Source organism: Populus trichocarpa, chromosome 12 (genome assembly GCF_000002775.5).
Source record: "Populus trichocarpa isolate Nisqually-1 chromosome 12, P.trichocarpa_v4.1, whole genome shotgun sequence".
Lineage (NCBI taxonomy): Eukaryota > Viridiplantae > Streptophyta > Magnoliopsida > Malpighiales > Salicaceae > Populus > Populus trichocarpa.
Genome location: NC_037296.2, coordinates 12,055,896 through 12,068,187, shown reverse-complemented (window position 1 = coordinate 12,068,187; position 12,292 = coordinate 12,055,896). Strand labels below are relative to the sequence as shown.

General features: G+C 36.3%; 3 protein-coding genes across 4 annotated transcripts; 1 reads left to right on the top strand and 2 right to left on the bottom strand.

Moving 5' to 3' along the window:
• Positions 1-1,602: 1,602 nt before the first annotated feature.
• On the bottom strand, positions 1,603-4,224 carry LOC7454548 (SWI/SNF complex component SNF12 homolog). 2 transcript variants are annotated; one of them, XM_024581945.2, is made up of 3 exons: positions 2,113-4,224; positions 1,825-1,921; positions 1,603-1,739 (listed from the first exon to the last, which is right to left on the bottom strand). In XM_024581945.2, the coding sequence occupies exons 1-2, from the start codon at positions 3,651-3,653 to the stop codon at positions 1,852-1,854; spliced, it is 1,611 nt and encodes a 536-aa protein (XP_024437713.1). In that variant the 5' UTR covers positions 3,654-4,224; the 3' UTR covers positions 1,603-1,739; positions 1,825-1,851. The 2 variants fall into 2 exon arrangements, with proteins under 2 accessions (XP_024437713.1, XP_002318127.2); XM_002318091.4 differs by having other exon boundaries at positions 1,603-1,921.
• Positions 4,225-4,350: 126 nt separating this feature from the next.
• On the top strand, positions 4,351-7,778 carry LOC7484470 (60S ribosomal protein L17-2). The gene is made up of 7 exons (XM_002318684.4): positions 4,351-4,496; positions 4,729-4,765; positions 4,864-4,904; positions 6,772-7,002; positions 7,109-7,211; positions 7,309-7,376; positions 7,491-7,778. Exons 1-7 carry the CDS (start codon positions 4,494-4,496, stop codon positions 7,551-7,553), a joined length of 546 nt encoding a protein of 181 aa, XP_002318720.1. The 5' UTR covers positions 4,351-4,493; the 3' UTR covers positions 7,554-7,778.
• Positions 7,779-8,223: 445 nt separating this feature from the next.
• Positions 8,224-12,014, bottom strand: LOC7484469 (UPF0235 protein At5g63440). The gene is made up of 7 exons (XM_002318090.4): positions 11,563-12,014; positions 11,279-11,393; positions 10,734-10,887; positions 10,446-10,539; positions 9,273-9,361; positions 9,089-9,157; positions 8,224-8,512 (listed from the first exon to the last, which is right to left on the bottom strand). The coding sequence occupies exons 1-7, from the start codon at positions 11,675-11,677 to the stop codon at positions 8,453-8,455; spliced, it is 696 nt and encodes a 231-aa protein (XP_002318126.3). The 5' UTR covers positions 11,678-12,014; the 3' UTR covers positions 8,224-8,452.
• Between the last annotated feature and the right edge of the window lie 278 nt (positions 12,015-12,292).

Genomic DNA, 12,292 nt, shown 5'->3' with positions numbered 1-12,292 from the left:
AACATATAAAAACGATCTGAAAAAAAAATGAAATTTTATGGAACGTGGTTTGCATCAAGTTCCTAAACAGTGTCTTAATGGGGTGGAAATTTAAAAACATTGATAATGACATTTCATTAATTTATAAGACCCCTCCACTTCAGCTAATATTTAAGTACATTTATTTCATTGTTGGCATAGTTTCGTTATAAATTGATGGAATGTGTCCATCTAACGGGCGTAAGGTTGCATTTCATTGCTGCCTGAAGACAGTGAGTACAAGAACAAAAAATAAATTTATATTTGGTAATGATATATTAAATAAAGTGATGATTTCTGTATTGTATTTTTTTTTTGTTGATGGTAAATAAAACATAACAAAATATAAAAAAAAAATTATTTTAGTAAATGCAGCGATATAAAACTTATAAATTTTAAAAAATAAATATTTTTTTAATTTTTGTTCATATCGAGTGTTGAAATCAATAACAATATAATAAAACTAATTATAAAACTTGGATCGACCTGATAGGTCGATCTAGAACCTATCTGGCTAAAGGTTTAAACTAATCTGGGCTTAAAAAAAAATAAAGAATTAATTCGACTTGGCTCAATTTAAAACATAGGTTGACCTGTGACCAGAGGTAAAACCAGGTCGAAAACATATTGACTGTTTTTTTATTGAAAAAAATCATCGGAACAACTATATTTTGACCTTTTAAAAAAAAATCAACCGAAACTGATTAATTGTTCTTTATATACCTTTTGTTTTAAAAATATAAAAATTTACTCCAGAAATACGTTTCTATTTTAACTATCTCTATTTATCCAGAACAGTAGACAAACTCTATCAAAATATATAAATTCTCTAAGAAACAATGGTAAGACTCGAACATGATATCTCTAGCTGGATGAACCCCTAAGGGCCTGGGTTTGGTATCTTGAGGATACTAAAAGTTATATAAATGATTTATAATGGCCCGATGTTAAGCAAAGATCGTCCAGGAAGATACAAAGAATCTGTTTGAGCTCGCAAGATCAACAACAAACTAATTCAATTGCCTTGTCTTTCTCGCGTGTAAACATCGATTTTAACGGGATAATCATTTCTGTGCTGAAGAATTCTAAACAAATTAGCCAAAACATACAATTGACCTCTTAGTTCATAAGCACAAGAGACTTGAGCATGATTTTGCTGCATTATTGCGAAATATTGATGTGATGTAATCAAGTCACAGGCTAAGCTATCATTAACCAACGACGAGGCTAAGAAGACCACACAAGTAGCCAAAATATAATTCAGCTACGCACAATAGCATCAAGAATTGAAACAGGCGTGTGGTTCAAATGAACTGTGCTCTGGGACAAGGGATAGGACAAAATTCTGATCTTGAAGAGGAAAAGTTGGTGGAATTTTATTTATTTATTTTTATTTTATTTTGTAGACATGCCTAAGAGAGAAAATTAAAAACAGAGAGTTCAGGATAGTGAAATTGTATCTGGAAGGTTTCGTGATAAACAGCTAAATGAATTGACATATCTTGGTATTCATGATGAATGTGGTCAAGATGCTGTGAACAGTGCCTAATAACAGCAGAAGTCACCCATTCCAAGCTTTCAGCATTTATGAATACTATGTAACAAGATATCATATATTTCTTCATGAAGCATAATAAATAGCCACCATGTGAGCCACAACCTGACAATGAATTCCCATCATAAGGCCTCTAAGAAATAGGATCTAAGACTCCTCTACGTAACTGCAGAAACAAACTAAATCAATACAAGAGAACAAAAAGGAACTGGAGACCAAAATGGTATCACAATAATTGAACTCCATACCACCTTTTTGACAATCTGGGGATCGTTTATTCAAGAGCTTCCAGGAGCATCACTTCCTGTAGACTTGCGATTTAGGTAACGAATAACAGCATCTTCCACCCTACACCAAACGAGATAAAAAAGAAGAAGCAAATTCCATTAATACGAGTTCATTTCATCTTCTCTTCTTCAATTTGCAGGGCCAATCCAAAACCTTTTGGCAGGATTCAAAGAGTAAAAAGGTAAATCTGAAGACACGTGTTAATAATGAATGACAAGATAAAATAAGATTAAAACTGAAAAAATGCTTACCATGGCTGATTATAGAAACCAGATCGCTGCTCTTTTTCTGCATTGCGGCTAGCATCTCCAGCGACAAGCTTCAGATCTTTGCTCTGAGAAGCAATCAAAGCATTAATAAACTCTGCTGGAGACTGACTGAAACCAAGAAAGAAAGCCCGCCTCCGACGATGCTCATGTATCTTCAGTATAGAGTTACTTATTAATTCATCACAAGCATCAATTTCTTTGTTACTCTCTGTGCTGGTCAAGTACGCAGCAAGGTCCTTTTGTAATGGTGAAGGAACATCGACTATGAAATCATAGCAAGTAGTTCCAGCTGGGAAATTCCCTGAGAGCTTGATCTTATGTTCCAAATGAATAGGCTGTGGAGGGGTTAAATGCAGACTTATCTTCTGTGAAACCAGAGAAAATTTCATCTTCTCTTCCCCAAATAGTTTCTGAAGAAGGGGGTCACATGTGAAGAAGGAGGGATCATTTGGGTTCTGCAACTTCCTAGACTTCACATAATGCCAAATTGCCGCCAAAATTCTGGGGCGAGTCTCTATCTCAATTCCAAGGACTTCTGAAAGAGCAGGTGAAAGCTTGAATTTCTCAGGCACATAATTCATTTCCAGCCTAATTCTTGCAGTAAATTCCTTATTTCCTTTTCTCTTGACCTCAAAGCCCTCATGAAGAACAGGTGACCGTGTGCTCTCCCATAAAATTACATGGTTATCTGGATACAGGCTCTGGTCCAAGTATATTGTAATTTTCTTGAAATAAGACGAGAATTTTGGATATGATTTCTGGATCATTCCAGTCAGCACAGGGTCTTTCCCATCTTCCAATATCCTCCCAATGATCTTTAATGACCAAGAAGGAGGCTCAGCATTCTTCCTCTCGTTAGCCCCTTGCACCTGATTTTCAAAAGTGTTAAATACATATACCCGAAGTGTTTTCCGAACACGTGGAGGGTTTTTAAGTGACTCTTGAATATCCATCTTCTTTCTTGCCATAGCAGCATCCGCTCTAGCCTCAAATTCAAGCAGCTGGGTATAAAGTGCAGACTCTGGCAAAAGAGCTGCCACTTTTTCAGGTATCTCCTTCTCATGAAGCTTCCTTTTCTTCCTATGAGCAGCTGGAGTCAACTCCATGGTCTTAAACAGTGAAGCCATGTTGGCATTTGATGAACCACCTGAAGGCCTTGAAGGCGGTTTATGGCTGGACTTTTTAGCACTAGTAATGCTAGGCGTGGCTACAGGAGGTGATTGTACACCAACATTACCAGAATTGACATTTTGCAACTGAGCAATGGATTGGTTGGCCAATTGTATCTGAGATTGAAAGTGAGCATGAGCTGCCTGTGCATACTGAGCATGTCCCAGGACCTGAGCTTGCGGCTCGGACAGCTGAAAGTGGCCCGGATGCCCAACTTGTGTTTGAGGTTGTGACTGTGATAGCAACTGCGGTGCTTGGTGGTTCACGTGCATAGATTGTGCCTTTGCAACAGAATTCACAAACGAGGGCGGAACCCCAATACTTCTTCCAGGATTACTACTATTATTATTCATTAAAACCCCAATCTCAAACAGCCACAATTTACCTCAAAACTAAACAATTCTACATCCAACAACAACAAAACCCCAGACAACCTCTTAAAATAACACAAAAATCAAATTCTGGGTTTTCAAAAATAACACCAAATTTCACAACTTTAAAGTGTAAAAACTAAAAACTAAGCTTAAACAATGAAAGTAGCTTACTCTGAACCAAAACTTCAAAACCCTAGTTCCACAATCAAACCCTGAACCAACCCACAATTTTTAAACTAAACATACATCAAGCAAATCTCTAACTGAAAAATGATTAAACAAAATCAAAGGCCATAACTTTTCTTCCTTGTGATTTTGATTTTCTTTTCAAAAACTAGCTAGGCAATGCGTAAATCTCAATAACAAGATTATAGATATGAAAATGTCGTGAAAGAACATAAGAAGAGAAAAAAAATAGAAGCTTACAAGGATGAAACAGAGAGGCTTTGCAGTTCAATGTTTCGCTTTCAGAATTATTTTTTTTTTTTTTTCAAATTCTCTGTTTCTTGAAGACGAGCCAAGCTCTGGTTTTTTTTTTTTTTTTTCCAGTTTCCTCTCCAGTTTTGTGCTTATTTATTTTGTGATAACGAAAGGACGTAAATACCCCTGTTTTAAATTGTAGAGTTGACTGGACAAAGTAAATAGCTTAGGCCCAGATGAAATGGACCTGCTTCTTATTTGAAAGAGCCCAAAATAAGAGAAACCCTAGCTCCCTTTTATAAGGGTTTTTACGTTTCAGCTAAAACTCTCATGTCTCATCTTATTACTGCGGGCATTTCTATTTTGGTGGCCACACAAGTGTAGACAGAAGCTGCAGCAATGGTGGGTTTGTTTAGCTCTGCGTTTTTTTAAAGTTTGGAAGTAGAAATGAAGAGTTCTTCTTTTAGAAGCAGTTAAAAAGCTTAGATCTTTGCGGGTTTGTTGTGTTTTGATTTTTTTGTGGGACAACACAAGGAAGATATTCTCTCTTAGAATTAGTGCAAAAAGTTTAGATCATAGTGGGTGTTTCTTTTCTTCTGGTTTCTTATGGGATCTGTTTTGCTAATCTTTTCAGGTGAAGTATTCAAGAGAACCAGATAACCCCACCAAGTGTAAGAACGTGAAAGTTTCAATCTTTTCTTTTTTATATAAATTATTCTTTTTGTTGAGAAAGTGAAATCTGATTTTAGTGTTACGGTTACTATTTCAGCCTGCAAAGCTAGGGGATCTGATCTCCGCGTTCACTTCAAGGTATGTTGAAAGTTCTACACTGCTTCAATGTTTTGTCTGTGGAATTTAATGTGGTGTTGTTGATTTTGTTGTGTCTAATTGATTGTAGTTTTGCTACCAATGCTTTGTTAATTTGATCGTGCATGCTGCCGCAGTAAACACTTTACCTTGTGTCTCTATTACGGAGTCATTTATTCTATATAGTATATTGGCATAATGGCTTCCCATTGCTGCTCTTTTCTGAACCTAAAATCATTCTGCTTGTGGGTTGTTGATCGTCAGTTTTTCATAAGCTTGCTACTTCTCTACTATTTTTGTTGCCACCGTTTGAATTTGCTGTCTCCAGTTCATATATATGAATAGCCTTAAATTATTGATTGAAGAGGATTCTAGCTATAATCTGAAATAGTCAGTGTGCAATTGGTTGAAATTTCACGATATGCCAAAACTGTTTTCCTTCCATCATCTAAACAGTTTGTTCTGTTTTCTATGGTAATTAATGAGAGCTTTCAGCTTCTTCAATGGAAATTTGTCTTTTATTTTTTGTTTCATGCAAATATTTAGTGTCGCTCAATCAGTTTCCTGCATAGTGGATAGGGCCTATTAAATGTACATATGAGATTAAAATATTTTAACACAGAGAGGTCTTGCCGTGCAATGTAAGCCAACTTTTTATTGCTTCTTCTAGGTTCAATGCTTTGTTAATTTGATCGTGCATGCTGCCGCAGTAAACACTTTACCTTGTGTCTCTATTACGGAGTCCTTTATTCTATATAGTATATTGGCATAATGGCTTCCCATTGCTGCTCTTTTCTGAACCTAAAATCATTCTGCTTGTGGGTTGTTGATCGTCAGTTTTTCATAAGCTTGCTACTTCTCTACTATTTTTGTTGCCACCGTTTGAATTTGCTGTCTCCAGTTCATATATATGAATAGCCTTAAATGTATTGATTGAAGAGGATTCTAGCTATAATCTGAAATAGTCAGTGTGCAATGGTTGAAATTTCACGATATGCCAAAACTGTTTTCCTTCCATCATCTAAACAGTTTGTTCTGTTTTCTATGGTAATTAATGAGAGCTTTCAGCTTCTTCAATGGAAATTTGTCTTTTATTTTTTGTTTCATGCAAAATATTTTAGTGTCGCTCAATTCAGTTTCCTGCATAGTGGATTAGGGCCTATTAAAATGTACATATGAGATTAAAATATTTTAACACAGAGAGGGTCTTGCCGTGCAATGTAAGCCAACTTTTTATTGCTTCTTCTAGGTTTCAGTTTCGTTTCTTAGTCAGTATGGAGGAGGATGACTGGAGTAAGGGGTTATGTTATAGAAATCTATTGAGCTCTGTGAATGGACTTCTCATGAGCTTCAGTAGACTTGTATTCCCCATTATCTGATTTTGATTTATTTACTGCTGAGGGTTCAGTAATTGCGTTGTCTTTAGAGCTTAATTGGACTAGTCAAATGTGCATTAGAGTGATATGGTTAATGGGTTGAACTGATGCGAACAAGATGAGCCTCTCAATCTTTGAAACATGTCTACAAAATAAGTTCTTTATTTTTTAATTTTTCTTTTCTATTTTTGTGTGTTGCAAGTATGATCCTCTGTGCACTCGTGCTCAGGGTTTCCTTTTCCTGTGAGACTAGATTAAGAGCTGTTATTGGCCCTGGTACGTATTATTTTGTGACAAATATAGGACAACTTGTTACATGAGTGATATTTAAGCTTTTTTGAAATTTGATTGTATGAGTTGGTTCGTGCGGTTGAAGTTGCTCTATGATTGCACATTCAGTTCTCCAACCTGTATGAAGCAGCACCATGACTTTCACTCTGTTGAAATTACCAAAATGGCTGTGCTGACTACAATGTTTCCATTCTCTATCTCAGAATACAAGAGAGACTGCTTTTTCAATCCGGAAATTGCCTTTGGGCAAGGCTAAAGGGTACTTGGAGGATGTTTTGGCACACAAGCAAGCTATTCCATTCCGCCGCTTCTGTCGTGGTGTTGGGCGAACTGCTCAAGCTAAGAACCGCCATTCAAATGGACAAGGGCGGTGGCCTGCTAAATCTGCTAAATTCATCCTTGATTTGCTGAAGAATGCTGAAAGCAACGCTGAGGTAGCTACTTTTCCTGTTATGTGTGTGATTTTACTCTTATATTTCCTTCATGTCCTCATGGATTTCCTATACAATGTTGTGTAAATTTTGTCTACTCATTGATTAGGTAAAAGGTTTGGATGTCGATGCACTTTACATATCACATATCCAAGTCAATCAAGCCCAAAAACAGCGTCGTCGTACTTACCGTGCCCATGGAAGGATCAATCGTGAGTCCATACTTTTAGCCATCAAGTTTTTTTTTATCTGTTTGTCTTTTCTATTTGAGCACGTGCGCTTAATAGTGATGTATGATTTCTTTGGCAGCTTACATGTCATCGCCTTGCCACATTGAGTTGACTTTGTCAGAGAAGGAAGAGCCTGTCAAGAAAGAGGTAATACTCTGAAAATTTTAGTAATGGTGCAAAGGGTAGAACTGTTGTGTTTTTGTTTATTTGATGTTGTGGTTTTGCATCTTACATAGAATGATGCCCTTTTCTTTTTTCCAGGCTGATACACAGATTGCTCCAAGGAAGCCCAAGGGTGCTCTTCGCAGTGGAGCTTCCTCCTGAAAAGCGTTGGGGTGATCCAGGATTATGGCTCCATTAGAAAATTGTTGTTTTTCTTTTGTTTCAGCTGCCTATCGAACTATAAAATTTTTCGATAAGATTTTGTTCTGGAGCTTATAAATGATTTTCTTACATTGCTAACTTTTTTTCCCAGTTGGTGTTGGTTTGGGCAATCATGAATCTCATAGACATTCAATGAAATTCCATAGTGATGTCTCTCTCATTAAACAGTTAGTGCTTTCTACTTGGCTTTTTTGAGGAACAACTTGATTTTGTTTCTCCTCTTGTTTGCTTAGAACAAAAATCTAGGTCTAGTGAGAAGGATGATGTTGCTGCTGCTTCGATACGAAGTGCCCGTTCCTGATTTGAGTGATTGTGCCTTTTCTATCATTATTGCACAGCTTCACCCTTTTCTTTATCCTTCATGTGAGAATTACTTCGTGTGGCCATAAATCTTGCTTCTCTGTTCACCAGCTCTCCTAAACAACCATTGCTGATATTGTTCATTTTCTATCCATCTATAACCACGCCAAGCGTTTTGAATCTTTTTGTCATATGCCGATGCAAAATTTCTCACCAGCACAATCTTTTCATATCATGGCTGATCAGGGCGGTATGCGGCCATTCTTGCCCGCCTAAAATTTGGAGACAGCAATACAGATCGCAGACATGATTTCGTTCAAGCAATCTCTTGAGCAGGTAGGTACAGGATCAATTCAATTGAGAGTTGGCCAGGTATTTCAGTCAATGATACAATTACACACCAGATGATGAGCTCTATCTCCAGTATTCGAGTTCAAACTACAAATTTTACATTTGAATTGATCACAGATAAATTAATCCAATACAATTAATCCAATACAAGCCAAAAAAACTGAAATAATTTAGAAAATGCAGTAGCTTCAGGGTTGTACAGCTTCTAGTAGTTTCTCATAAACCTGTCTAGCAGATAGATCCTCCACCTGGTAAAAGAATAAAAAGATAATTAAACTGGAGACAAACTTCTAGGAGCAGAATCATGGATACGTAAAAGTTCTCTGTAAATGCTCACTTGGTGACAATTTGGGGAAAAATTAAGGCAGCCGCCCAATATAATGCTTCTCTTGTTTACGTTGGCAACTTTCCTAGAGACAATAGATTAATTTGGACTGGTTTGGATTGAAAGGTCATATGAGGGCAACCAGCTTAGATGATTTACATGGAAATCAGCTAATTTGAAGAGAGGTTTTCCACGTTTTATCGATTATATCCTACTTAATATTACTAGTTCTATTCCATTTAAGCTGGAAATCTGCAAAAACTCGGTATTCAAAGAAGCTAATGAATTGTCTAAGCAGTATCAGAATTCAGAAGCATAATTTTCCATATAACAAGTTGATCTCCAACATATGTGGCATTGCATAAAGTTCACTGGGTCTCAAACAAAACTTCCATCTAACAAAGATTTTACAGATTAACTGAAGATGCAAGCACACATGCACGCATTCAGCATGCACACCTAAGCTTATGAAAAAACGGAACTTTTCGATTTTACTTACAACAAGCAGCTTGGATTTGTTATTCCATCCTCTTTGAAGAGTCATCTGGCTCAACCTCAGACCCAAAACCTGTGTGAAGGCAAATCATGTTAACCTTGGCACATTAATTTGAGGATATAAGATTCTGTGCCTAATTTTACTAGCCTACCAATTTAAAAAATACAATTGTGATGGACGAGCATACCCTGCCCATGAATTCCAAAAGTTCATTGTTAGCTTCTCCACGGGCAGCAGGTGCAGCTACAGTAACTCGAACATCATCAGCATTCACTCCTGGAAAGAAATATCAAGCATAATGATCATAAATAAAAAATTAATACATTACCATGTCATGCATAGTACTAGATAAGACAATTACATTGTTCTTTTCAATCAACTTTCTGAAATTTCCTTCATGCAACTATAAGTCAAACATCTTAATGCATTTCTATGAAATATTTGTGTGTTTTTGTATGCTACATTTCGTATGCATTCAAGCATATCACTGTTTGCGGGTATGAAACATAGGTGGTTTGTGTCTCTCCAGAATCTCTTCTGTTTTCATGGATATGAGGTCAAATTAAGGAGCACAAACAAGAGATGAGGGGTGTTGCATCGACACAGGATGACAACAGAGGAAACACTACATTAGTTAACTTGAGAAAAGTCTAACAAAAGGCATCCCACTTTTTCCATATCCACTATAATTCATTTTTTACCCAATTTTTGGTGAGCGAAGAAGTGATTATAATTAAGGGATGTACTGTGCCAGGGAGATACTATCAATTCTGCTGTCAGCCCTGAACTCCATATAGATAACTCCAATTACTTCATCAGTAAAAGGAGAAGGGAATTAGGGTCACAAGTTACCCTCAATGAGACCATTGAATTTCCAAGACACAAGCGCCAAGGCTACGTAAACAACCACATTACTACAATAACAGGGTCGTTTTTGCTCAATATTCCTAAATTTCCACTTAACTCTCTCCATCCCTGCTCCTCTCTCTTCCACTTCATACGAAGAGATACATCCATTTATATTATTTGTATATACATGTGCATGTCTCCTTGAGCTTGTCAAAATTGAAAAACATAGTGTGCGCCACTTCATGCATGGACAAAACTCAACATCCATGGGATATATGGGTACCGAATTTAATTCAACTGCATCCAGCATGTAAGGCAGGCAGGCAGAAACATGAGTCAACAGACTTACAGGCATATCAGTAACAAGTTTAATTGATTGACATCATTCATTCATAATTGTATAACCAGTCACAGAAAGGTCATGTCCGTTTAAATGAGAACAAGACAGAGAAGCAAAGCCAGATAATATCAAAGATGTGCAGATCAAGCCAGTAAGTAAATATGACATTACTTGTTATTGCTGATCTTTGTGCACGGTCTTCAACCTCGATGGCCACCTGCACAAGTCCTCCTAATTGTGATATGCAAGGGGGCACTGGAGCATCCTACAGCATATGCCGGAAAACCATAAGAGGAAATTTATAATATTTTATAATTTTTATGCATATACATCACCCACTTACAAACAAAAAAGGCAAGAAATTATATGCTCAATGAACATTGGATAAAGTCTCCTAATTTATTATGTAAGAGATTTGGATGGTGGAACACTCCAAATCTTAACAATAATTATTTGTACCTGAGGGTTTGTTTCGGCAGCAATTGTGCTAAGTGCACCATCTATAACATATATAAAAGAAGCAAATTCCAGATCTTCTTCTGCTCGATAGCAAACAAACAACCCACAGCCCATGCAATTCATACGAAATTGCTTCTCCAATTTCCCTTCACCCCTGGACAGGAATGATGCAGAATCATAATGAGTTATAATACAACTATAATCTATCTATAACTGAAATCTCAAGAACATAATGTTTACACTAAAAAAACACACCCTTGCAAATATATATACTACTTTAGCAGTTCAACATACAGCAAGCAACAAATGCCGTCAGCATGTAGATGGCAATGAATGAATAGACAATTCAACATAATATTTAGCTTTAAAGATTCACTGCCATTTCTAATTTCAAGCCTTTACCCTCCCAGTATCCTACACTTGTAAAATAAAATTTTAAAAAAAAAAAAACAGAGAGAGAAAACACAGAACAATCTTAACCTTCCATTTAGGTTTCCAAATAGTAAGAATAAAAAATTAAAAAAAAAAAAAAAAAGGCTAGCTACCTTTTCAAGACAACTTTTCCAGCCTCGTCAACGTTAAGCCTTGCAAGATGCTTCTTCTTGTCCAATGCATAAGCTTTGTCAGTCTTCCTTTTCGGCATTTTCTGCAATTGCGTATCTTATAACAAACATATTTCAGTATTTTTAATTATTTTTTTAGTACAATTGTCTAAGATTAAACAATTAATTAGAACACAAATAATCAACGAATTAAGTAATTGACTTCTCATATAATTTTTATGGAATAAAGTGATTGAAAGTTAAGAAGAAAGGGAAGAGAGAGGAACCAGTGATGAGGACGTGAGAGCCACAATGCTTGCAATAGTAGACGAAGAGATCCGAGTCTGGTCCGTCGGGAGCTGCGTCCTCGCTTGAGTACGTGTGCGTTGTCCTCTTCGGCATCTCTTTCTCTCTCACTTGAAATCTACGACTAGGATGAATCCTCCACTAATCAATCAAATTCAGAGCAAACAAGGAAGGTAGAGAGAGAGAAAGTTGTAGAACCTTCAAGCTTTCAACACCCATCAAAAATCATAAACTGCAAGACGACGTCGTAACATACATCACGCAGTTTTATTTTTACCACAACAAAGGACACTTCTTGCGCCGTCTGTGGTCGTGCCGATGCTGATGTCCTCGATTTTTTTTCTAGGAAAAAAGACATGGTTTGGCATTGCTAAACCATATGTTATTCTTTCGGTAGCCTGGAATGATAACAATCAAAATTTAGGCAAACAATGGATTCCCTCAAGCGCAACGCTGCAAGTTGAATTAAGAAAAAATTTAACATAAAAAAAAATTAAATTTTTTAAAAAAATTAGTATTGTTATTAAATTTGACAAATTAAAACAATCATTGGATTGAAGGATAGAATTTTTTAAAACAATAAAAACCAACAAAATATTCAATAAAATGATGAATTTGAATGAAAAAAAAATCAAAGAAAAAAAAAAGTAAAAAACAGTTCATGCACATGCAAAACCAATAATCAACCCAATATCATAATATTTTATAAAT